We start from the raw sequence: 24,429 nt of genomic DNA on the forward strand, positions 1-24,429 counted from the left end.
GATTGTGTGGGGCGGACATCGGGGGCTTCAGTGTGTGGCCTCCTTGAAAAGACGTTCAAATTCAGGCTGAGCGTCCCTACTCCAAAATGCTCTGAAACCTGAAACACTCCGAGCTCTCCCTCATATGACACTCGCAGGAAATGCTCTTCGGAGCACTTTGGATTTCAGGCTGGGGATGCTCAACCAGAAAGCGAAATACTGCAAGAGCCTTCTTGCCCCAGGAGCTTGGATGAGGACTTGTGGCCTGTGCCGGGCATCCGTGGCGTGCGAGGCAGCCTGGACTCGCTGGACTGGTTTTTGTAGTAGCCACAGAAGGGAAGGAGAGGGTCAAAGTGGCCACGCCTGGCTCCTGAGATAGGGCGGAGCAGAGGGAGGTGGGCGCGGAGGGCAGCAGCGGAGTCCCCAGCGTCCGGGGCTCCTGTCCCTGGTGGAGTTGAGAGCCTCCTCTAGTTGTGGCCTCTGCCCTGTCAGCAGCCACTGAGGCCTGGAGGGAGCTGGGGGCTGAGGGGGAGGAGGAAGGGACAGGCCTGCTTCTGGAGAGGGCTGGCGTCAACCTGTGCTAGCCTCGTGTGCTACTCCTGCGTCCGGGATGCACGGCCGTGCCTCGTGCCTCGTGCCTCGTGGCGCAGCGGTTCCCGGGGTGCGCAGCACTCTTGTCTTGCAGTAACGGCTTTGTCTCCAACCCTTGGAGGCAAGTTACCTTTTCCCCCTCCCCCCTCCCCCACCTCCCCCCCCAGTGAAAAGAGGTAGGGAATCTTACAGAAATGCATTTGCTGGAATGTCTCTTTTCCGATAAATCTGAAAGTATCTCCTAGTGAGTCTCGTGTGTAGAGTAAGGACAGTTCATGCATATCTTAAAGCAGGTACATCTAGCAACGCAGAGCATCCCGGTGCTAGGATGGAGTTTCCCACTAACTCTGGGAGTGGAATCTGTAGAGCCTCGGGTGCTTGCACCATGAGGTTAGCGAGGGTGCAGGTGCACCCACAGCCCTGCCGGTGCCGCGTCCCTTCTGCTATAGAGCGTCTGCCGGGGCCTGCGTGGGTCGCCTGAGCGTTGCTGTTCCCTTTTTCACATGAGCCTTTTTATCGAATACTAGGATAAACTTGACCTCACATACTTGGTGGGGAGAGAGAGAAGTATATCTGGGACCTCTTTAATTCTATGTTGGAAAATAGATTTGGGCAAAATATTTCTGCATATGCGTGCTTGGTGGGCGTGGGGTTCCCTGCCGCACCCTGGGGCACGTTCGCACGCACATTGTGATTTAATCTTGGGTCTATGGCAACAAAACTGTAGAAGTTGGCTATGACTGACTTTCTCAGATCTAGAAACAAACATACAATTGGAATCATCATCTATTGGACTTCTTTGTAAAACCTGATTTGAGCTATCATTTTTGCTTGGTATGTTAACAGTTTCAAACTCAAATGTCACAAGGAGGAATTGTTACCATTTTGTTTTCGTATCAACATATTGCTTCGCCAAGTCTCTTCTCACTAATAGTTATCCTTCCTCTGAATGCGGCGTAATTGTTATAGAATTAAGAAAAAGGTTGGTTGGGCACGCTGGCTTATGCCTGTAATGTAATCGCAGCACTTTGTGAGGCCAAGGAGTTCAAGAGCAGCCTGGACAACAGAGCAAGACACCCCATCTCTCTCACAACAGAAAAATTAGCTGAGTATGGTGGTGCGTGCCTGTGGTCCCTGCTACTCTGGAGTCCGAGGTGGGAAGAACACTTAAGGCTACGGTGAGCTGTGATTGCTCCACTGTACTCCAGTCTTGGTGACAGAGCCAAGACCCTGTCTCAGAAAGGAAAATGTAAAAAAAAGACAAGAAAAAGAAAAATCCAGAAATGTCGTTTTCTTCTTTAATCATCCCAAAAGAGAAATCGGTTTTTTCTAAGCGTGTTAAAGGGTAACTGATAAGATTCTTTCCTTGCATTGTTTCTCCTTTTCAAATATTTCCAGTATTCTGTCCACATCGTCTCTCATCATCTCCGTTACAAAGGTGTCTTCGAGGTTAGTGGTGTTTCTGTGTTGCACCTTGGAGAACAGCCGGCATGAAACCTCTTACCACCACCGTGCGCATTGTAGTCCCAATTAAAATCCTCTCCAGAGACGCCTGTGCTGCTTATGAAAGCAGAACTTTGGTTGTGCTAACATGTGCATTCAGCTCATGGTTTTAAGTTTATATCTGAGAGGATGCTGTAGAATTCATTAATCATATGGGATCAGTAATGATGGCAGGTAATTCTGGCTGATGTCTTTTAGAGGGTATTTTTCACTTCAAGTTACAACTTCCTTCGGGATAGTCATTTTGGGATTCATTGAAATGTGTGCTTTATTTCACAGCTCAGATTTTCGTTAGACATTTCATAGCATAGGATTTTGAAAGCAGATCTGGCAAAATCTTTCTAGCGAAATGTCTGACGTCAGAAGGAACAGCACTCAGAATTACTGGTAACTGTGGTCCATTTTCAGGCTGATGATAGAAGTCACTTGAACGGTCAGGGCTGCTGTGTGAGGTGGATGATGGGGTTTTTGAACCCTGACCCTCCTGACACGCCAGCTCTGGCCCTGGCCTTCTCTCCTCTCCACTGGGAGGAGAGAAGGTGCCAGCATCCACCTCACAGGCCATCGTGAGAACCCGGGACTAAGGGTTTGTGTTCCTCTTGCAGGTGGCGCCGCAGATGTGGGGGCCTGACGCTATATACACACTGCAGGCTGCCAGTGTCGGGGTAATCCAGTTTTCGTCAAAAGGTGGGATTTGCTTTGCTACCCTGCGGACCAGGTGCAGTGCTGCTGTTGCAGCAGGTGTGTGGATCCTCTTGGGTGGTCCTCAGGTGGACAAGGAGTCACCGATTCCGATTCCCAGGGTTAGATGTGAGCGGGGACCATGGACCTCATGTGTTCAGAGGGGAGAAGTGAAAAAGCTTCCCTTGTAATTCCAGGACCGTCTATCCCAGGAATGCCAAGCCCCACTGGCTTTCACCCGACGCTGTCGTAGGTGACGCCGCATGGAAATGAGGACCCGTGTGCCGCATACCTGAGCCAGTACCCGTCTCCCTCCAGGGCCGTGGCCGAGCCCTCCTGATTTCGCTGGGTTGCCAGCCTGGGGATCTGTAAGCCCAGCGACGCCTGCGGTCTCGGCCCCCCCTCCCCGTGGGGACAGGAGAGGTGGCTTCCGGGGGCTGGTGATGAATGCCTGAATGAAGCCGACTTGTGACTGCAGTTCTGTCTAAGGGCCTCCCCGGGTGTTAGATGTCAGTAAATGACACGTGTGTGTGTGTGGATCTCATGTGATGAGAGAAACAGTGGGGGAAACCAAAGCTTGTGGAGTCTGCAGGTGCTGGACTTGGGGATGTGTGCACCTGTGTACTTGGTGAGGGGCGTGAGGTCTGGAATGAGTGTGCACGTGTGTCACGTTTGTGCGTGTGTGGTGAGTGTATTTAGCAGGTGTGTGTGGAGTGAGCGTGTTCATGCGTGTGTCGTGTATGTTGGAGGGTGTGTGGAGTGTGTACACGCATCACATTTGGTGAGTGTATTTGAGGGTGTGTATGGAGTGCATAGAGGCGTTTGCGTGTATAGTATCGGGTGAAGGGGTGGCATGTGTGGAGTAAGCATGCACACGTGTGTGCTGTGTGTGGGGTTTCTACCTGCTCCTCCCCTGAGCCTGCTCCTGGGCCCTGCTGTCCTGGCAGCTTTACAGTTGGGTGTGTCTTTGATTCCGGAAGATTCTGGAACCCGATTCTGAAGCTGTGATCGCAAACTTGCAGCCCTGGGGGACGCTGGCCCGTGGAGCCGGCACGAGGATCTCTGTGCTGGCCTCTCCCTGGGCTGGGCTCCTCTGTCCACAGCAGAGCGTGTCCGATGATTGAGCTGTGCGGGTCTGTGGCTCCCCAGCCTCGAGTCAGCCCTCGGTTCTGGTCCCGCCTCTGTTTTTCTTGCTGAGGGGCTCCGGGAAGTGGTGCCTGGGATGACGTTTTCACCCTGGGGTTGCTTCGCCTGCTGCCCAGGTGCTGGCTGCCTGAGCCCTGCTGCCGTCCTGGGTGGACGGGGCTGGCGCGGGGACATCCCTGAGCACCTGCGGGAAGGCAGGTTTAGGAAGTGCCAGAGGTGAGGGGCTTCCTCCCAGGCTTGATTTTCTGGAAAGTTCTGGGCCTCCTATTTTTCCCTAAGGGAAGTTAGAAACAGAGTTTCTCTTTAGGGGGAACGTCTTTGCAGCGTCTGTTGTTAGAATGTTCTCCAGGTGTGGAATACCCGGGGCCGTGTGTGTTTGGGAACCTCCGTGTCCTGAGCGAATTCAGTAGGGGATGGAGAGAGGCCTCCCTCCTGTCAGCTTGGCCTCTGTTTCCAGCTTGTGAGTTGTGAGGGTTGGCGGCTGCTGGCATCCCAGGGAGAGTCAAACACTGGGTGGCGTGGGATGGGAACGTTCGCTCTGACAAGGTCAGTGGGAAAGCGTCTAAGCAAACGTCGCTGTTCTCCGGGCTCCTCGGGGTCGAGCTTGTTTGGTGGTGGTCAGGGAAAGCTACCCTTGTTCCTGTTCCTCGCCATCTGAAGGGTGTCCAGGGCTTGTTCCGCCGGAGAGGTGATGCGCGTAGAATGGGGGTCAGGTCGCAGGCTCCGAGGTTGTTTGGAATCTGTCAACGGACTTCCTAAACACACAGGTGCTTGGTAAAGAGATGTTCCTGATTGGCTAAAACATCTCAACAGGACGTGATAGCTGGTGGTGGTTTCAAGACTACCACAATTTTCCTGTTCCTTTTTCAATGCCTGTTGGATAGGGGAGGATTGGCATACTTTTCTTTTCCTGTCTGCGTACTTGACACTTTGTTTATTTGTGTGCTTATGTGGGTGTGCAGTTGACAGGATTTCGAAGCGGTCTCAGCCCTGGGGAGGCTTCAGGGCAGCCTCCGTCAGCGCTGAAGGGAGGCAGGGATTTGGGGGCTACCTCCTCCACAGGACGGACACCAAGGGCCAGAGGTCAGCAATCTCAGTGAGGTCACACAGACGGGCACACCCAGCACCCTGGCCCCTGTGCCTCTCCTTCACGTTTGTCTCTGCTCCAAGCTGCTCTCCTGGGTCATCACGGGCGATCTCTAGGCGCGTGCTTGGTTCTTGCAGAAGTGGTGTCTGGCTGTGGTCAGTGTGGGCTCTCAGGACTTCCATGTTTTTGGCTCCCATCAATATTGGGCAGTGTGGTGTATGTTTGTTTTGGAGTGGTAGATCCGGGTGGATTTTGGCTTTGCCAACTCACTTAATACCTCTTTCTCCTGTTTCTGTATCGGGTGTTCTCTGGTTAGAAGGGGGATGACGGTGTGGTGGAACGGCTTCTGGCTGTTGAGCCCCTGCTGAGAGCTGTTTGGCGTGCACAGATCCGTTTCGGCACAATCTCATGAGCAGCCCTGGGCAGTGCAGAAAGCGAGGCCCAGGTGAGGCTGTCGGACACAGGAGGGCCCTGACCTGTGTGCTTTCAGCCTCTGAGCCGCCCCTCTCCTGACTGCTTACCAAGCTGTATCGATACTGAAATCTGAGCATTGAAAAGTCACCAGGGGAATGCCGTTTCCGGGGATCTTACTGTGAACCTTCTGTTAAAGGTTGGATGTCGAATAATGAATTGCCTTTGAATGCAGGTACCAAACGGGCTCCCTGGGATAACTCATATCCATAGAAACGTTTTAAAATAATGTTCCCAACTAGCTATCCTTTACATGCTTTCTACTCAGAGGTGCTCTGCTCTCCTGTGCGCTTTAGTGATATGCCGTGTTTGCTTTGCATGCACTTGGGTTTTCAGAAGAAAACCGTGTTTGCAGGTACACTTGGAGCACGACATTCTTCTTCCTATTAGTGTAGATGCTCCATGAGAGGAGATAATGCTCATGCATTTCTGTGTGTTTTGTGGGGAATAAAAGTAGCCGCCGGCTCTAGCAAACCTAGAAGATGCCCAAAAGGTGATACACGTGAAAATATGCGGCCACTGCCATAAACCGCCTTGTATTATGTGTGGCAAAGTGCTGTGTGTGCGCTGTCTATGGAGAAAATGAGTCTTCCCTATTTTCCCAAGAGGTAACACTTGAATAGACTTCAGAAGTTGTCTTATCTGCAAACGGTACCCTCCTTCCATTGTTTTGAGACGTTGTCATAGGAACTCACACATGTCATTGTTTTCTCAGTTAGAACCTCCAGGGTTTGTCATAGTCCCTGTGTGTCATCACAGCGTCTGGTTCCACTTGATTTAAAGCAGGAAGAGGCCAGCCACGTGGCCTCGCTGGTGCTTCCCAAGCACAGGGTCTCATGAGGGCGTGAGCACTTGGTTGGGAGACGTGCTGTTCTTCCTGATAGAAACCCTGTGGTGCCGTTCGCTAGTCTCCTGCGGCGTTTCTTCCACCCTACATGCACCCAGTTTCTGTTGGTTTTTAGTTTATTTATATTTTCCGAGACAGGGTCTTGCTCTGTCACCCAGGCTGGCATGCGGTGGCGTGATCCCTGGCTCAGGCGATCCTCCCCCCTCAGTCACCCGAGCAGCTGGGACCTGGGGCGCGCACCAGCATGCCTGGCTAATTTTTCTTTTCTTTGTTGCAGGGATGGGGGGGTCTTGTTGTGTTGCCCAGGTGTGGCTCTGTTTTCTGGTGAGCGTACAGTGGGTTTTTATGGGGAACCTCTGTATTTGGGTCGGGGGTGTGGCATCCTGGTCAGGAAATGGCCCTCAGGCTTCCTTCCTGCCCAGCCAGGGTCACGAGTAGTGTCTCCACCTGGGCTGGTGTGTGTGTGCTGGCCAGTAGGGCTTAGTCCTGGACTGCAGACTGGTGCTGGTCCATGGTCTGTTAGGGACCGGGGTCATAGCCGGAGGTGAGTGGCGGGCGAAGTGAGCATGACCGCCTGAGCTCTGCCTCCTCTTGGATCAGCGGCAGCATTTAGATTCTCCTAGGCGCTGGGACCTTCTCGTAAGCCGAGTGTTCTCCTAGGCTCTTGGGACCCTCTCTTTAGTCTCGTGTTCTTCTTGCCGCTGGGACCCGTCATAAGCCGCGTGTGTTCTTCTAGTCTCTGGGATCCTCTCATTAGCGGCGTGTTCTCTTAGGCCCTGAGACCCTATTGTAAACTGCCTGTGAGGGATCCTGGAAGTGCTCTTCATGAGAATCCAATGCCTGACCTGAGGTCGAACAGTTTTATTTCAAAACCACCTCTCTGAAAAATTGTCTTCCAGGATATCCATCGTTGATGCCAAATAGCATCTGGGACAGCTGGCGTAATGCATGCTATGATGTCAGTGGATTTTTGGACTCAGGCCTCAGTTAGAGAGGTTTAGATTTTGAAATTTGGGGGATTGAAGGCTTCTAAAGGGCAGGTTTTCATCTCCACTGGGACCAGGGAAGAACTGGGTAGAACTGACCCAGAACCTGACAACTAGTCAGGCTGGCTCACTCCCTGCGTCCTATGTGTGCAGCCTTGCTGTTTATTCAATTGTCTCGTGGTGTGATGGATTTCATTCACAGCCTCATAGTAGTGGAACCCATTACTTCAAGGCTGACCTTATTTAACTTTATCAAAAAGACATTAAAATCATTTAGTATAAATCTTCCAGATACCTCTCTCCTTTCTTTTTCCGGAAGCTTTTAAGTATTGCAACTTAGAAATCTTGAAAAATAACTCTAAAAGAAAACCTCTAAGTACATTTTGTGGCGCTCAGGATGCATGGTTCATCTCTATGTAAAGGCAGAGTGTGAAACGTCGTGGAGGCTGAGAGAAGAGATGTGGTTAGCAAGTATGAGTGAGACGTTTGGGGCTTGTTAGCACCTGGCATGTGTGTAGCAAGCTTCGCTATCTGCACATGTGTGATCCTTAGAACACTGGCATGTAGAGCCGTGAGGCTGTTGAGGGCCCCAGATCCTGGCAGGCTGAGGATTTCCCTGTTACCACCAGGATAACCGTGATTGAAGGCTGTCACTCAATCCCAAGTCCCAGATGGGGCTCCTTTCAGAGAGGAAAACACCCCTAGAGTCCCAGAAGGGGCTTCTTTCAGAGAGGAAAACACCCTAGAGCCTCGGGCAGAATTCAGTGATTTTTATTATAATGTTGCTTAGATTTTGCAAACATGAAACAAAGAACATATTTCAGAATGCTTATGGTTCTTTTGTAACCATGGAAACAAAGTAATTTGCAGTTGATGAACAGTTTGTGGAAGCTGAACTGCCTAAATCATGAGCACGGCGCTCTCCCTACCACCCTGGGCCTTGCTCCGGTTTGCTGGGGAGGCTTTGCAGGGCCTCTTGGCTGGGATACCTCTCCCATGTCCCATGTTGCTACCCCTGGTCACAGCCATACTGCTGGGCACCTGCGCCGTGAGGACACTGAGTGGGCATGGAGCCGCGGGGCAGCAGTTGATCATGAGGTGGCATCCACATGGTCCAAAACAGGTTTCTGTTCATTAAGAAAGATCATTACAATAAAAACAGAGTGGAAAAAAACCCTCTACTGACCTGAGAATGTGTCAGCTGAATTGGATGGGGAGGTGCAGTGAAGAAAGGTGATGGCTGAAAGGAAATGAGGGAGGGGGAGGAAAGGCGAGAAGGGAAGTGAAAGGGGAGATGGAGGGAGGAGGAAGAGAGAGGGCGGTGGGCAGGAGCCTGGGAAATGAGCCCCAGAGCCAGTTCCTGACCCTCGTGGGTGTGTCAAAGCTGATCTTCCAGGAAAGGCGGCCTGGGAGGGCTAACCCTTAGGAAGTGAGGGCCGGGGGGGAGCTGATTTTTTGGCCCTTAGCAGAGCTGTTGCTGACCTGAGATACAGTCGACGGTTATCCCGAAGAGGTCGTCTGCACAGCCACCGTTTGCTGTCAGGTTGGAGAGAGAAGTGCTCCTCCCCATGGGTTCTTTCTATTTTGTGGCTTTTTCCCAGTTTAGCTGAGCAGCCTTTCAATGCAGATGTCAAGGATTACTAACATGTCTCCATTCTACAGAGCAGTCGGCCAGCTTCTGATTCTGTATTTGTTGGGGGACTACTCCTGTCGTGTGGCTGTCATGTTGTTAGGCCAGTGTCAGCCCAGCGTGGAAGCCGCAGCCCAAGGCACTGGGAAGCCTGTGGGGCTCTTGCTGCCAGGGCTCTGATGGGAGTCCGTGCGCTGTGAGAATGATGTCCGTTGAGCAGAGCCTGGCAAGGAGGGGGTGTTGCTGTTGCAGCAGTACATGGAATTTTAATGACGAATGAAACACGTTTTTAATTATGACCAGAGTTCTATGCTCTACATTTCTTCAAATGGAAATGTGTTGAAATGAATTTGCTGTTAATCGGTTGTCTCATGCAACACTGTGTGCTTGAGAGCAAAGTAGGATGTGGACTTATCTACAGAGCTTACCCCTCTCAACAGACTATGATCATTTGGATGGTGCTACACAGGAATACGTGAGAATTCGTGTGAGAAAGGTGATAGGTGCAGACCTGTGTGACCAGCAGGTGTTGGGGGAAGTTTAAGAAAAGCTTTTGGCTGAAGTGGTGTCAGGTGCGGGTGCTGAAGTGTGACGTCTGACTGGCTGGATGGAAGAGTACATGTCTCTGGGGCTGTGGGAAACAGATAAAGGAGGAGGTGGACAGATGTGGGTTGCATCATAGGAATGGCAGCAATTCAGGCAGACCCAGGATCAGGCTCCCATGGGGGAGGAGTAGACTTCAGGAGCCAGGGAGCGTGGGGCGGGGGTCATGCCCAGGCCTCTGCGGGGCTTGCTTCTGTGTCAGAAGGGCCCTGTGCTTGGCCTCTTTAAAACTGTTTCCTGATCCATAAAATGGGCACAACAAAATCTACCTTGTGACACTGAAGCTTAAATAAGATGATCTACATGGTGACTTCCTTCCCTTCCTGACACATCGTAGACTCACAGCTATGGTGCAGTGGCAGGCTGGATGGAATGCTGGAGCTGCTTTGTGCCTGGTGAAGCCACATAGATTTGTGCAGTGCTTGTGACTGCCTCTGAAAACCTTTGGTCATGGCAGTGGCAGCCTCGAGTAGCTCTTGGCATACATCTGTCTGTGGAGTGCAAGGTTGGCTGGAGCTCTGAGGCCATTGATACTATCCAGGGTTGAGCTGATGGGACCCTAAAACATTGGGGAAGGCCGAGAGGAGTTGGCTGCCAGAAGCATTGTAGCTTTCTGGCTTCGAGAACTTGCTGATTTATGGACATAGGAAGATAAACCCAGATGGCTCTAAAATTTTAAGTCCAGAAGAAAGGCGGGAGGTTAAAATTGCTGAGTAGGCCAAGGTTGCCCTGTCCCTTTCTTTCTGGCTATCGTTTCTCCTCATCCCCCTGCCTTTGTGGGCAGGAGGGCCTGAGCTGGCACAGTGGTCTATGTCATCGTGACAATGGCCGGTTATTACCCTGCAGTAAGAAGTCTTTCCACTTTATTTTGCAGCAGTAGTTAAATAAATTTAAGGAGTGATGGTGTAGTGGTATTTATTTCATTTTTGCTTTTTTTTTTTTTTTGAAGTATCATTTTAACTGAATGTTATTCCCAATTTCACTGATCACTTTGAGAGGCCAAAATACGCTTTGGTTTGTTACTTTGTGTTTGACTTTGAGCTAGTTTATTGTCTCACAGGAATGCCAATTATTCTGTTGTCATACATCATTATGTATCTCAAATTGTGTTACTATAATACTTAGCTGAATTACCTCCCTTATTTTGGCTTTTACAAAACTAAAATCTGAAACACAGGATGGTGCATCTCCATTGAGGGTTGTTCACAAGTGTGACTTTTCCTGGCACGCTTGAGCTTCAGTGACATTATTTTATAGAAACACTTTGTAACTGACAACACAGCTTAGAAGCTCCTGTAAAGGGCAGGGTAGGCAACGTGTTATGCTTTGTGGGCCACAGAAGTCTCTGCATATTTTTCTTTTGTTAAAACTTCAAAGTGTAAAAATCACTTCTGGTTCTCTGGCCAAGGCTGGTTCGGGGATCACGGTTTGCAGACCCTTGGCAGCACCTTACCTGAAAACTGTTCTCCCATGCGGTGAGAGGAGCCCACCTCATTGCTACAGCTAGGAAGATGGTGCCCTCATGCTGGAATTTACTTCAAACAAACTTGAAAGCTCTGGCACCGCTGTTCATTTCCGTACTGTTGCAGGCCATCTAAAATATGGAGCGTGCCTTGGTGTTTTGATTTTATTACTCCTCTTGAACGGCTCTGAGATGGCACATCGCGGGTTAGACATTTTCAGAAATGATCAGGCAGAGCCACAACCATCTTGCAGATCAAGTGAAGTTTCTTTCTGAAAGCTTGTTACAGGCTTAAATTTCTGATCCCTTTCCATCCACTGATCTTGTATGATTGGTTTCTTTTTGCTCCCATTTGTGTCTATGAAACTTGTTGAACAGCATCTCCCCACCACAGTAGAACTTTAGCTCTGATTTCATGCATGAGTCGGTATCCTCACTCCTCATTTGCGAGGAAAAAGCGCTGCAGGTGCTGCGTGGCTTCCGTTCCCTCCCTGCGCGGGGATGGATCTGGGAGGTATTTGAGGTGTGTGAACTTGCTACCCCTAGAGCCCCCTTGTTCACTCCCCTGGACCACAGTCCTCCCTCACTGGTTCACTCTCCTGGGCCTCACTCCTCCCTCCTCCCTCCTCCCCTGGACTGCACTCCTCCCTCCTTTTTCATCCCCCGGACCACATTCCTCCCTCCTGGTTCACTCCCTGGACCGCACTGCTCCCTCCTCCCTCCGGTTCACTCCCCTGGACCGCACTCCTCCCTCCTCACCCCTGGTTCACTCCCCTGGGCGCCCACTCCTCCCTCCTGGTTCACCCCCCTGGGCCCCCACTCCTCCCTCTTAGGGGCTCGGTAGTTTCTGCTGTGCTTGTGCCAACACCATAAGGCTGAGTGGCAGCTCCAGGGCTGTGGCAGCTCAAGCAGCTGTGGCGTTAGTGCAGAGAACTGCAGGGATGCAGCTGCCCCCTTACTGTGAAGCTTCGAGTATCGTAGTTGGTGTGGGAAGCTGGGTGGGACGTGGAAGTCACAGGATGAGACAGGAGCCTCCCCTCAGTCTCTGTCAAAACTTCTCAGCCAGGCATGGTGGCTCATGCCTGTAACCCCAGCGCTTTGGGAGGCCGGGGTGGACGGATCACCTGAGGTCAGGAGTTGGGGACCAGTTGGCCAATGTGGTAAGACCCTGTCTCAACTAAAAATTAGCGGGGTGAACTGGTGCCCACCTGTAGTCCCAGCTACTCTGAAGGCTGAGGCAGGAGGAATCCCTTGAACCTGAGAGGTGGAGGTTGCAGTGAGGAGAGATCATACCACTGCATTCCAGCCTGGATGACAGCAAGACTGTCACAGAAAAACAAAACAAAACTTCTCTATATCATGCTCACGGCTTGTAAGCAGAGGAGAGAATGTATGTTTGGCAGAAGTATTCAGATTTAGGAAGTCTTTTCTGATTAAGAGAATCAACAGCTCAGTTAATTATCTGCCGACTTTCAGTCGTGTTGTGGCTGGGAGCAGGAGTGACTGTTAAAACAGGTGCCTGTCTTTGGGAGGCCGAGTAGGGTAGATCACAAGACCCAGGAGTTCGAGACCAGCCTAACCAACATGGTGAAACCCCATCTCTACTAAAAACATAAAAATTAGCTGGGTATGGTGGTGTGCACCTGTAATCCTAGCTATTCAGGAGGCTGAGGCAGGAGAACTGCTTGAATCTGGGAGGTGGAGGTTGCAGTGAGCTCAAATCGTGCCACTGTACTCCAATCTGGGCAACAGAGTGATACGCTGTCTCAAAAAACAGAACAAAACAACCCCCCCCCCCCCAAATGGTGCCTGTCCTCCTTCCACGAGAGTTGGGTTTGATTTGGCGGCTCTGAGATGGGGCCCTGGATACATGGAATTCCAGATTCTCAGATGATGCTGATTTGGGCTCTGTGCAACCAAGTGAGTCTTAACATTTAGCTTCTTTCCAATTACAAAGAATTGTTATCCCTTTCTGAATAAGTCAGTGCATCTCAAAAGATTTGAGCCACTGGAACGTCAGTTCTGAGATGGCTTCCTCAGCCATTGATGGTTTATGGAATGGGATTTCTGTTGTCCAAGCCTTGGTTAGGAGGCAGTACGTGCTGTGGATGAAATGTCTCTGGCATCACAGCAGCCACAGACGCTGCTCTGTGTGGTGCCCATGGCCACAGCTGCACCCCACTGGGACCCTCTGAGGTGCTGCCGTTGTCTTTGAAAACACAGCCTCCATGCCAGAGACTCAAGAAATCTCGGCCAGGGGTTGCTATGAAGAAAGCCTGGGCTTCTGTGTGCCAGGGTCTATGGGCCCTCGCCTCAGGAGAGGGCAGGAGAAGGTGCTGACACCTGTCTCCTCAGCACCGGCATGTTTTGCTATCTGAATGTGTAAGCGTCAAAGTCTAAGTGAACTGTCAAACTATCAGTGTGCGGCGTGTCGGTGCTGTTTGTTTGTGACGTGCTACGTGAGCAGAAAGGCAACTGTAATGCTTCAGGGTTTGGTGGAGCCTCTGGTGGGTCAGTGGCACATGCACCAGGTGAGCCAGTAATAGCAACACTGCTTCTGAGGAAGCCTGGCACTGTTACCCTGCGAGGGTCATGTGAAAAAGCGTGTTGGTCAGATTGCTGGCCAGGCTTTTAATAAATAGTAACTATAATTAGTTTAAAAATGGGCTAAAAAAATGTTTCTTCAGACACTCTAAAATGTAAGCTACTACTTTTTTTGGACTGAAGATCTTAGAAAGCCCTAAAATAAGGCATTGGTTTTAGAGGTTTCATTTTTATTCTTTTTTTTATTGGTGGGTTTGGAATCCGCCCCTCTCCATCAGGGTCCGACAGCATCTGAACGCCGGCCTTTGCAGGAGTCCAAGGTGCTGCCTCCAGCAGGAGAGCGGGTGATGCGGATCTGAAACAGCAAATCAAAGCTGGGTGCCCACACGGCCCTGCCTGCTTCCCAGCATGTGAAGTGCTGGTCAGTGGTTTCCTTCCACCCTTGGACTCAGTTATTAGACTGTTACATACCTCTGAGCAGGGCGCCAGCCTGGGAGGGTAACTCCTGCTTTAGTTTCCTTGCTGTGCTTGACTCCGTTTCGTGACCATAAGCACGCATTTTTACGCTTGGGTTTTGGGCAACTGCAGGAGTTTGAAATTTAAGTGCATTTGATGATATGCCTTTTAAAACTTACATTGTAGCATATCCGAAAAGCACGATTTTATATCCTTATTCCTTTAGCACATGTGAATTCCGTGGTTTTAAATTCTAGGTGAAGTTGGATTAGTCTGGAAAATGCCATCTCTTACTATTGGAAAAGCTGATTGCCCCTCATATGCCTTGTTTAAAAAGAGCTAAATGGAAAAGGGATCTTCTGGCCTTACTATAGTTGCCAACAGTTTCACTGCATGTGAATGTGTGGTTTTGAAAGTTTGACTCTGCATTACAGGGGTGTGCGTGTTTGTCTAGGCCTTTTTTTTTTTTTTTTTTTTTTTTTTTTTTTTTTTTTTTTTAAGAACTCAGATACTGTTTCCTATTTTTAGGAGTCTCATGTGGTTTCCTCAGCTGAATTTAAACTTGTGGAAGGGTTAGGGTTAGAGCTGTATTTCAGTTGCTGTTGGCTCTGATGTGACTTTGTGGTGTCTGAGGTTCTGCCCAGAGCGTGGCGCTCTCTGCTGAGTGTTGCCTGTTGAAGGCCCGTGTGGAAACTTTCCCTGTAAGCTCGTCGACCCCAGCAGTCTTGGTTCAGAAACCTTTGGACTCGCTGAGACTTCACACAGCCTTCTAAATTTTCTTTTCATTTTAGTGTTCCCCATTCATTCAGATGTTTTCCAGAATGTAAGTAAGCTGCTGAATGCAGGGTGGGGGGTGCCCTCCGTTGGCCCTGGGGAGAAGCATCGCTGTTTCTCCGGACGGAGCTTCCCGCCCGCCATGACGTGCTCCAAGATGGAGCGGGTTCTTTGGCAGAAGTAACCATCAAAGGCCCACCTCTCAGCGGCAGGGTGGCTGTGGGTATGCGACCTCACGGCCATGCCGGCCCCTTCCCGTCAATGGCACCAAGGAGAGGAGCAGGGGGAGGCCTGGGATATGTGCTTCCGAGACTGTGTCATCCGTTTGTAACTAGACATGCAGAGATAGTGTTGGAGATAAGCAGGACACAGTGTCTCTCCCTAATGAGCGCAGGCGTGCCCTTGAGAGGGTCAGGTTTCTGTGCGGTTGATCCAGACTCAGCCTGGCTGTGGCAGTGCAGGTGACTGCTGGGCTGTGGCAAGGCTGCACCCATTGTCCATCTGAAATGGCCCCATTCCCAGGCTCGCTGTGCCAGCTGGGTGCCCAGGCCTGACTTCCTGCCAGGACGGAGGCCCCATGTATGTGGGGGACGGGGGGAGGTGGGGGTCCTGCTTTATTGCCGTATCCAATGCCACACAGGGTCAGCACTCAGGAAACGTGTGCTATGTGGGTCAGCGATTGAGTTCAGAAACCTGGAAAATTCAGCAGTGCAGGCTTCGGGCATGACCCGTCCAGCCCTCGGGCTCTTTCTCTGAATTTCTTTCCATGACATCCTCCTCATCCCAAGGACCCCTGTCCCCGCGTGACTATTGGCAACTTCAGAGCTTCCTCTGCCTCCCCTCCCAGGCCCTGGTGTGGCTGGGGCAGCTAGTGGCTGTGCAGACCCCACAACCAGTAGATCGTAGGTGCCAACGGCTTGGGCCTGGGTTACCTGAGCCAAGGACTCCAGTGCACGGCTGGATCAAAAGGCCTTGGGTTGCAGAGAGGGTGGTTGGATATTGAAGGACAATCTGCAAAGGAGAAGGGGAAATGGGTGTGCTGGATGGGCAACTGGAGAAGTCTGTGCAGAGCCTGGGACCCGGTGCAGTTGCAGAGCTGGCATGGGGAACCTGGTGACACGGCCAGCGTGCAAGTGGGCAAAGTCAAAGGCTTCAGACCGACATGGAGGGGCTGGTCTAAAACGATCCTCCTTTTCCTTTAATCCTAGCGACTGCTGGCTTACTGGGTGGGGGAATGAGATCTGTGGTGGCGGCGAGGAGAGACAGGGATTTTAATTAAACCCCTCTTTCTGGGAGAGGGGAGTAGCCGTCTCCGTAGAACGGTGAAGCATTGTCATCTCAGGCAGCTCAGGCTGCTGTAACGAAACACCATTGACTGAGTGGCTTATGAACAACAGGAATTTCTCACAGTTCTAGAGGCTGGAAGGCGGGATCAGGGTGCCACACAGGTGGGTTCTGGTGCGGGCCACTTCCTGGTTCATGCACACCTTCTCTCTGACCCAGACACAGTGGGAGGGTGACGGATTTGCTGGGCTCCTTTCTGAGGCACAAACCCCATTCATGGGGCTCCAGCCTTGGGAACTCATCACCTCCCAAAGACCACCTGACAGCATCGCATTGAGGGTGAGGATTTCAACCTGTGTTTTGGGGGACAGGCAGGCAGTTCCTAACCATCACTCTCTTTGTGTATTTCTGACTCAACATTGAGTCTGCATTCGGCTCTCTGCGAGACAGAGCCTGTAAGCATGTCCACATCGGGGACAAGGGAGCTGCCAGGGGTGCGAGAACGGGGTTTCAATGTCAGTCGGAGCTGCTTTCCTGGCACATGTACTCATAAGCTATCCTGGCAACATTTGCTCTTCACGAAGAGTCGATCAGGCAGTGGGGGCAGCGGGCGTTGTTGCCAGAAGCTTGGAACTGATGGGCAGCAGAGAAGGGGCAGAGGCCACGACCTTGGGGGTTCAGCAGTGCCAGGTGTCTGCCCTGTGTAGGCCTCACACCTGTGACTGTGCAGGGACTGAGCCGACCGGGGCTTGCTGGCCAGTGTGGCTCTCATGCAGATGATTATCGGGGTGTGCTTTCTATATAATGTTCCCTCAACCCCATGCCCACCCCACCAGTTTCTGTGCCTAGCAGAAATCATGCTGCATCTCCTTAATAGGAAGCTCTGAGTTGCCTATCGAGGTGTAGGAATAGCACGATTTGGCTCAAGTCAAAATACTTTGCAGTGAAGATGCATGGAAGAGGATTCTAGGCTTCCATTTGACGTTTTAGACTGCCTGAGTGTTACAGGACTGTCTTGCTTGTTAAAAAGCACCAGATGGGAAAGGGTACTGGTTAATAAAGGAGACTTTTTACATGAGCACAGAGAGGGTGGCTTTTGAGACAAATTCAGTGTAACGTAGGTGTGTTTGTGAGCCGTCAAAGGGACCATCTCTCTGCTGGCGACACATGTTTTCTGGTATTGGTTTTGTTCTGAAAAAGGATGAGTGGCATTCGGTAGAGTCATTCCAAAATTCACCTGGAAGGCGTCCACATGGTGCCTTGTTTTCTCCTGACATTCGGGCACCACGAGGAATTATTCTTGTCTTCAGCACTAGCAGGAGACTTTTCCTGAACATTCCTCTTTGGCATTGTGGGTGTGAAGGGGTCAGAGTGACCCTGTCTTCATGGAGCTTTCAGACACCACGGGGACAGTGTGGCACGAGTGTCAGGCTCGGGTGGGACAGAGGCCTTCCCCAGAAAACAGCTGTGGATTCCAGAATGGCCCTCGACCCCTCCTCCCTCTGTTCCTCCACGTCATATCTGAATTAAGGCTGTTCTATCATAGCGGGGGTGTCATGTTAACTGGAAGTGTGCTTTTCTTCTGGGCAGCAAATAAATTAATGGTATGTTTGCCAAGGACAGCGAGATCTGATTTGATGAATCCAGTGGGGAAAAGGAGAAGGGGCTTGGCTGGGTGGGGACTGGTTTGAGCACACACCATTCTTGGTGCCATCACTTTCTGCAGCTGAACCCTGCGTATGTGTCCCATTAATCTTGCTAGTCCAGTGTTACTGGGTCCTGGGAGTTTCTGTGGGCTGATGGCAACAGTTTACCATTGTGTTTAGAGAGGATAATAGAACTTTATTGTGTCAAAATCAGATGATAACCATTACCATGTGATTGCTTGGGTTGGCTGGGGCCAGGGATGCTCACAGCCTTTTCTAAGGGCTAAGATCTTGCTTGAGACAGTCTCACTTTGTCACCCAGGCTGCAGTGCAGTGGTGCCATCTTGGCTCACTGCAACCTCCGCTTCCTAGGTTCAAGCAGTTCTCTCTGCCTCAGCCTCCTGAGTAGCTGGGATTATAGGTGTGTGCCACCACGCTTGGTTAATTACAAAAATGTTTAATATAGGCAGGATTTTGCCATATTGGCCAGGCTGGTCTCGAACTCCTTACCTCAAGTGATCGGCCCACCTTGGCCTCCTAAAATTCTGAGATTGCAGGCTTGAGCCACTGCGCCCGGCCCGATCCTGACATCTTCTAAAGCTGCCTTCATGAACCAAAAGCCAGTCTATGTTTGAAAATCAGGCTTGAAGAGCCTAGGAGGAGAGGGATATACTTCAGCTAAGTAAGTAACTATGCATATGTTAAAAATATGGGCCAAAACCTACCCCAAATGTTAACTCTTCTGCTTTGTGTTTTGTATCCATTTATGGTTATTCTTTCAGTATTAAGATTTTTAAAGATTCTTTTGATAATTATGGATGAATTACTATTAAAACTGAGCTGCATTTGTAACACTTTAAAGAACTAATTGGATGACATTATTTTTCTCGGACGCATTTTGGATAGTTACATAATTAATGTTTATCTCTTTGCCAGAAATCTTTTTTTTTTTTCCCCAGAACAGAAACCTGAAAAGAAACATTCCTTTGCAGTAAGTGCTATTTCACTGTGTGACAATCAATTTTTGAATGTGAGAACACGATCGTGTATTTTTGGGATAATTCTTGCTTAATAGTGATAATGCTAAGTGTTGAAATTATAGAACAATTTGTTTCTTTGAAAATTACTATTCGCCTGCTCACCAGGTGGGAGCTGATGAGAACGTGGATGTAAAAATTAAATTATATTTAGCTTGTATAAAATAAGTTAAAAAAAAAAAACTTTTTTGTTTTGTGCTACTACTGAAGTTGCTTAGCTGTGGAAATGAGGTTATTGCAGGCACCTAGAATTGTATCTCCTTCACTTCCATGATGGGAAGAAATTCTCCAACAAGCACAGGAATCTGACTTTCTGATACTGAGACTCCTAGGCATGAAGTCCCATGGAAGGGGTGGTGATTACGTGAGTGTTGGCGTTGATGTGGGCACCCTCCAAGCCGGACGCGGGAGTAGGGATAGGTGAGCGTTGGCATTGATGTGGGCGTCCTCCAAGCCGGACGCGGGAGTAGGGATAGGTGAGCGTTGGCGTTGATGTGGGCGTCCTCCAAGCCAAGAGCAGGGAAGGGCAGAAAGAACAGGCCCCTCAGGAGCCATGAGAAAATAAAGTGTTGGCAGCAGTGGTAAGGGTTGGTGTCAGGGGCCAGGAAGAGGTGGCGAAGGGGGCATGTGCCTCAAGGCAGCCCTGGAACCCACGGTCCCTGCGGTCCCTGCAGTGAGGTCTGGTCTGCAGGGGATGTGAACGGCCACACGGGGAGGCCCACAGACAGCCTGGACTTGGCTGCCTCAGAACTCTGGTGGACGTTGCAAATAGCCCCACAGGGTTGCAGTGCACATTCCTCGGACAGAAAGAAGATGCTTGGAACTGTTCCAGGCACGAAGCCAGTGCCCTGTGAATAGTGGCCGCTGCTGTCGTGACTGAGTGCCATCCAACTGGGGCCATTTGCTCTGCTCAGTTCACTTAATTGGGCCAGGAATGGGGTTGCCCTGCCTTCAACAACCTTGACGCATTGAACGAGGACTCAGTTGATAATATACTCTGTAAATACGCTCTCTCGGCTAGAGTGAGCAAAGCCCAGGGAGCGGGTGGTTCTTCAGTATTAGACAGGTGTTTGTGGCAGGGCCAGCTGTGCGGCTGCCAGAGCGAATGTGACCAGGAAGCCTCTCCCCCCGGAGGTGGCCAGCATTCCTGTTAAACGTGGCGTAGGCAGAAGGTGGGCGCTGCTGGGGAACTTGCTCATGTTCCTGTTTTCTGATTGGAAATTCAAGGTTTCTGCACATCCTACATCGAAGTTGTACATTGCTAAGACTGTACACATTTCAACACTTGTGTTTTTTTTTCTGCTTTTCGGATCTATACAACCTGGCATTTGGCCGTGGCTTCCAGGACAGGCTGGATGCAGAGTGAAGTCCTCTCTGCACTGTCGATGTTTGCAGATGTCTTTTTGTATAAACTTTTTCTTGAGACTTTCAATTGCCATGCACATAACTCTACCAGTTACAATCGTGAGCTAACAGGGGTTTTTGGTTTTACTTGGATGAATGTTTAACATTTGTATGCTAGATTTGGGGGTGGAGGTCATTTATCTGCTTTTCATTTCCTCCTTGGTTATACTTAGTGACTTTCAGGTAAAGTGTGGAAGGCGTGGTACAGTGTGAATTGCAGGTCGCACTGTGGTGCAGTGGACGAGAGACGCGGGCTGCAGTGGTGTGCACAGTGCATGAGAGAAAAGAGACTTCCATCCTCAAGGGAAACACACAACAATTTAAAAAACTGATGATCTAGCTTACATGAGGTCCAACAAATTCAGTTTGCAAAGTTTAACTTCTAAGTTAATTTAGTAATTTTTCCCCTAAGTCATTAAGTTAGTAGCTTATGTTCAAATATATTTCTTTTGTCTAAAGCAAGTCATAAATTCTAAAATGAATGACTAAAGATGTAATAATTTAGGCATACAGCACCTGAAGAGAAAATTGACAGTATGCTAAAATATTGGATACAGATGCTTAAAAAATATAATGTAGCATTCTTCCAATGCATGTGCTTTTAGCATGTAACTTGGTGAGTGGTTTTGAGCTATGTTTGTAGGAATGTGTATCTTTGAATACTTCAGGGCACCACTGCAGATGTGTGCGTGAGATGTGTAAATACTGAATGTTCTTCTCCCTTCCCTTAAATGAAAAGCATTAGCTCTCTTTTTTGTATTTTTATTTTATTTTTATTTTATTTTTATTTTTGGAAGTAGACTCTTGCTCTTGTTGCCCAGGCTGGCATGCAGTGGTGCAATCTCGGCCCACTGCAACTTCTGCTTCCAGGGTTGAAGTGATTCTCCTGTCTCAGCCTCCTGAGTAGCTAAGATTACAGGCACCCACTACCATGCCCGGCTAATTTTTGTGTTTTTATTAGAGATGGGGTTTTGCCATATTGGCCAGGTTGGTCTCAAACTCCTGACCTCAGCTGTGATCTGCCCACCTCGACCTCCCAAAATGCTGAGATTACAGGCGTGCACCACCGTGCCCAGCCAGTTCCCTTCTGTACTGATTTATACAGTTTTTGCTTTTTTTTGAGAAGTGGTCTCACTCTGTCGCCCAAACTGGAGTGCAGTGACGCAAATCTTGGCTGACTACAGCCTTTACCTCCTGGGCTCAGGTGATCCTCCCATCTCAGCTTCCTGAGTAGCTGGGAATAGACACATGTCACCACGCCCAGCTAATCCTTTTTTTTTTTTTGTAATTTTAGTAGAGACAGGGTTTTGCCATGTTTTCCAGGCTGGTCTCAAACTCCTGGGCTCAAGCGATCTGCCTGCCTCGGCCTCCCAAACTGCTGACATTACAGGCGTGAGCACCACATCTGGCAGTTTTTTTTTTTTTGGTCCTTCCAGGATTAGAAGTCGATTTTCAGAAAACCCTTCACACTTGCAAACTTAATTTTCCATAATAATATGCCTCTAGGATAAAAACAAGACAGAAACAAAGAAGTATGTGTGGACTGCAGTTAAAAATTTTCAACACAACATAGCTTACAAGAGGTGACATTTACAAAGAGCAGGAGGGCCCGTTCAGTGCCTTCCAGGCATTGGCAATGGCGGTCTGTGGGCGACCCTAAAGTGTGCAGCGTCCTGAGATGTGATCGTGGTGCTCACGCTTTTACCGAGGGCCTCGCAGGAGTACCGGAGGCGGCTCTTCTGCAGGCGGCCAGCCAGGCGGCAGCTGCTGGAGAAGGAACAAACGGTAAAAGACAGACGTACACGATGTTATTGTGGCAGAGAGGTTAAAAGCAGGCTCACTTTGTTCAAGTTTTAAATAACTAATAATGAAGTCCTTAAATATGTATTGCATTTCTGGATTTTACAGCAGTTGTGGGTGTGTCTGTCTCTCTAGCTCCCGTTTGGGTGCTCCCTGTGAAGAGAGCTCAGAGATGCCACCTTTCTTTGTTGAGGTGACAGTGTCTGGAGAGCTGTGAACCCCGCGGTGAGGGGCGGGTGACTGACCTGGGGGGAGGCTGGGTCAGCGTGGGGATCCACCCCCACTCCACCTTCCTGTAGGGAATCCAGTTGTAAGTCTTTATGATATGGGTAAAAGGAACCTGGAAGAGGTGTTATTTTTTAAGAAGTAAGTGCCATGCTCTTTTTTCCTCATTCTTCTCCGTGTTTAAGCAGCATTGAAGGATAAGGCACTACTAGCATGTTTGTTTGGAAACGATCTTGTTGGTTATTTTACATTGAATATGATACTAAGGTTGCCTGGTAACAGAAGTTTCCCTTAACAACATGGAACTCTGTTGAATCTATTGTCCCATTGGCTAAGCCTTCTGAAGTCAGTGCGGTGGCAGCTGAAGAGGCCGCTTCCCCTTGGAGGAAGCCCCTGGATTGGCAAGAGGCAAGGCCCTTGACTGAGGGAGTGAGGCCAGTTTGCAGGGACCCCACATGGCACCTGTGGCTCTCTCCTGCCCCCTGCTGGCTGGCCAAGCAGCCTCGCGACAGTGTGCTCAGTGTGAATGTTCACTGGGCAGGCCAAGGCTTTTGTTCCAGAAACACTGACTTCAGAAACGGCCGGCCGTGTGTGTGGAGCATGGCTTACGTGTGTCTTAAACCTCTTGAACAAAGCAAGTTGATGTTTCAAATGCAAGAAACATCATTTCCTCCCATTGCTTTCTTTCATTTATTTTAGCAGCGTGTTTCTTCTGTGTTAAGAATGAGCCAGATTTCCCCCTCACCCTTTTCTAGCTTGGCTTTATGTCAGTCACACTGGCCAGAACAGGGTAAATTTTTTAGCTTCTCTGCCTTAGGAAGAACCTGTCTTTATTGATTAAAAGTGAGAGGATATATCCAGTCCTTGGGGTCGTGTTTCTATCCCTGCTAGACTAGGGGAGTGGTGAGCACCATTTCTCTGGAGACTGCCTCTCCCGCCTGCGTTGAGTAGCGAGGCCGCAGGGTCAGCTGTGGGAGCCTGCAGGAAGGGGTTTGAGTGCCTGGTACGTACGAGCTCTGGGACAGAGGCGTGCCCACTGGGGGCCACTGCCTGGAACCACAGCCTTCCTGGTGAGACGAGAGGTTCTGAAGAGAGCCGAGATCATGCCCTCCTGGGCAGGCAGTTTCACCAATATGTGCTTTGGAAGGAGTGGATTCTGCCAGTCATGGGCGTGGTGCTGACACCCTCATGGTGGCCCCCTCCGGTCCCTGATAAGCTGACCCAGAGAGGGTCCTCATCTGCAAATGGGACAGTGGCCCCCTTGGCACATGGGGTTACATCAGTGACTTGGCCGCCTGGTGCCTCCTGGAGAGCAGCCGCTGGCCTTTACCTTAGATGTTCACGTCCAAACCAGCTCCAGAGTTTGCATGAAAACTCCCAGCCCTGTTGGAGACTCCTTAGTTCAGCTTGGCACAGAACCTCGGAAAACAGCAGTTCTGTTCCGGGTTCTTCCTTCAGAACTGAGTTCCAGTGCAGGGAAGGGAGCGGAGGGGCCGTGAGGTCAGCTGCAGCCTCCTGTGCCTCCCACTCGAGCTGAGGGCCATCTCTCTCCTGGGCTTCTCCCTGTCGTGTTCCCTGGTGCTCTACTGGCTTTGCAGAGGTTGGCAACGGCTCGTTCCATGGACTTCCTTGGGCCCCGCGCTTGACTCCTGTTCACTGAATGTCGTTAGGGTCCGGCCATCGCTGGCTTTGCTCTCCTTTAGCAGTTTCTAGATGTCCAGGCTTGAAACACTGCAGGCAGGCAGGGCCATGCTTGGGATCAGCCTTCTTCTTGTCAGTACTACTTTGACTAATTGCCTGAGGCACCGCCAGAGGGACTTGCTATTTTTAGAAGCTAATTCAGGTTTAAGACACCATCTAGGTAATGAGAGAGTTCAGGAAAGCTGTATCTGAGCTCCAGTAAAGGCGGACTCTTCCGTCCCAGCTGTCACTGTGTTTACACTCAGAGGAGCACACGATCGGGGGCGTGGCTCAGGTGTCAGCGCTGCGCTGTTCCACGCACCCACAGCAGCAGCCTGGTGGGACTAGAACTCAGACACGCTCGGGCACAAATCAGCCTCTTGGGAGAGCTGCTTACCTGCAGAATTCTTTTGTCATTAAGTGGTTGATGTCATTCTTTGAATGAGTGACAGTAATTCCCCACCTCAGGGTGGGCTGCGGGGGAGATTCAGTTGGAAAAATAACCCATAAGGCTTTGTGGCTCTGGGGGTCCTGATGCCCCACCCACATTTTCCTTCCCATGCCCGGGATTCTCTAAGACAAAGGGCAAGTCT

At 50.2% G+C, this 24,429-nt stretch overlaps 1 protein-coding gene and 2 long non-coding RNA genes across 16 annotated transcripts in view; 2 read left to right on the top strand and 1 right to left on the bottom strand.

Annotated features, from left to right (window-relative positions):
• The window catches only part of LOC140713207 (uncharacterized), a 143,937-nt gene that overhangs the window by 110,594 nt on the left and 8,914 nt on the right, over positions 1–24,429 (top strand). The window lies entirely within an intron of this gene.
• On the top strand, positions 6,511–24,323 carry LOC140713210 (uncharacterized). Its single transcript, XR_012095114.1, has 2 exons — positions 6,511–18,372; positions 18,650–24,323. It is a non-coding gene; the product is annotated as an uncharacterized lncRNA (long non-coding RNA).
• The window catches only part of LOC140713205 (presequence protease, mitochondrial-like), a 55,258-nt gene continuing 52,339 nt past the window's right edge, over positions 21,511–24,429 (bottom strand). For 7 of the 12 annotated variants that reach the window (XM_073022657.1, XM_073022667.1, XM_073022666.1 and 4 more), the window contains one exon: positions 21,511–21,898. In XM_073022657.1, coding sequence (XP_072878758.1) covers positions 21,825–21,898 — 74 coding nt within the window. In that variant the 3' untranslated portion in view covers positions 21,511–21,824. The remainder of the gene's footprint in view (positions 21,899–24,429) is intronic. The other 5 variants (XM_073022673.1, XM_073022671.1, XM_073022658.1 and 2 more) reach the window with 3 other exon arrangements.

The sequence above is a fragment of the Chlorocebus sabaeus genome, chromosome 13 (assembly GCF_047675955.1).
Source record: "Chlorocebus sabaeus isolate Y175 chromosome 13, mChlSab1.0.hap1, whole genome shotgun sequence".
Classification (NCBI taxonomy): Eukaryota; Metazoa; Chordata; class Mammalia; order Primates; family Cercopithecidae; genus Chlorocebus; species Chlorocebus sabaeus.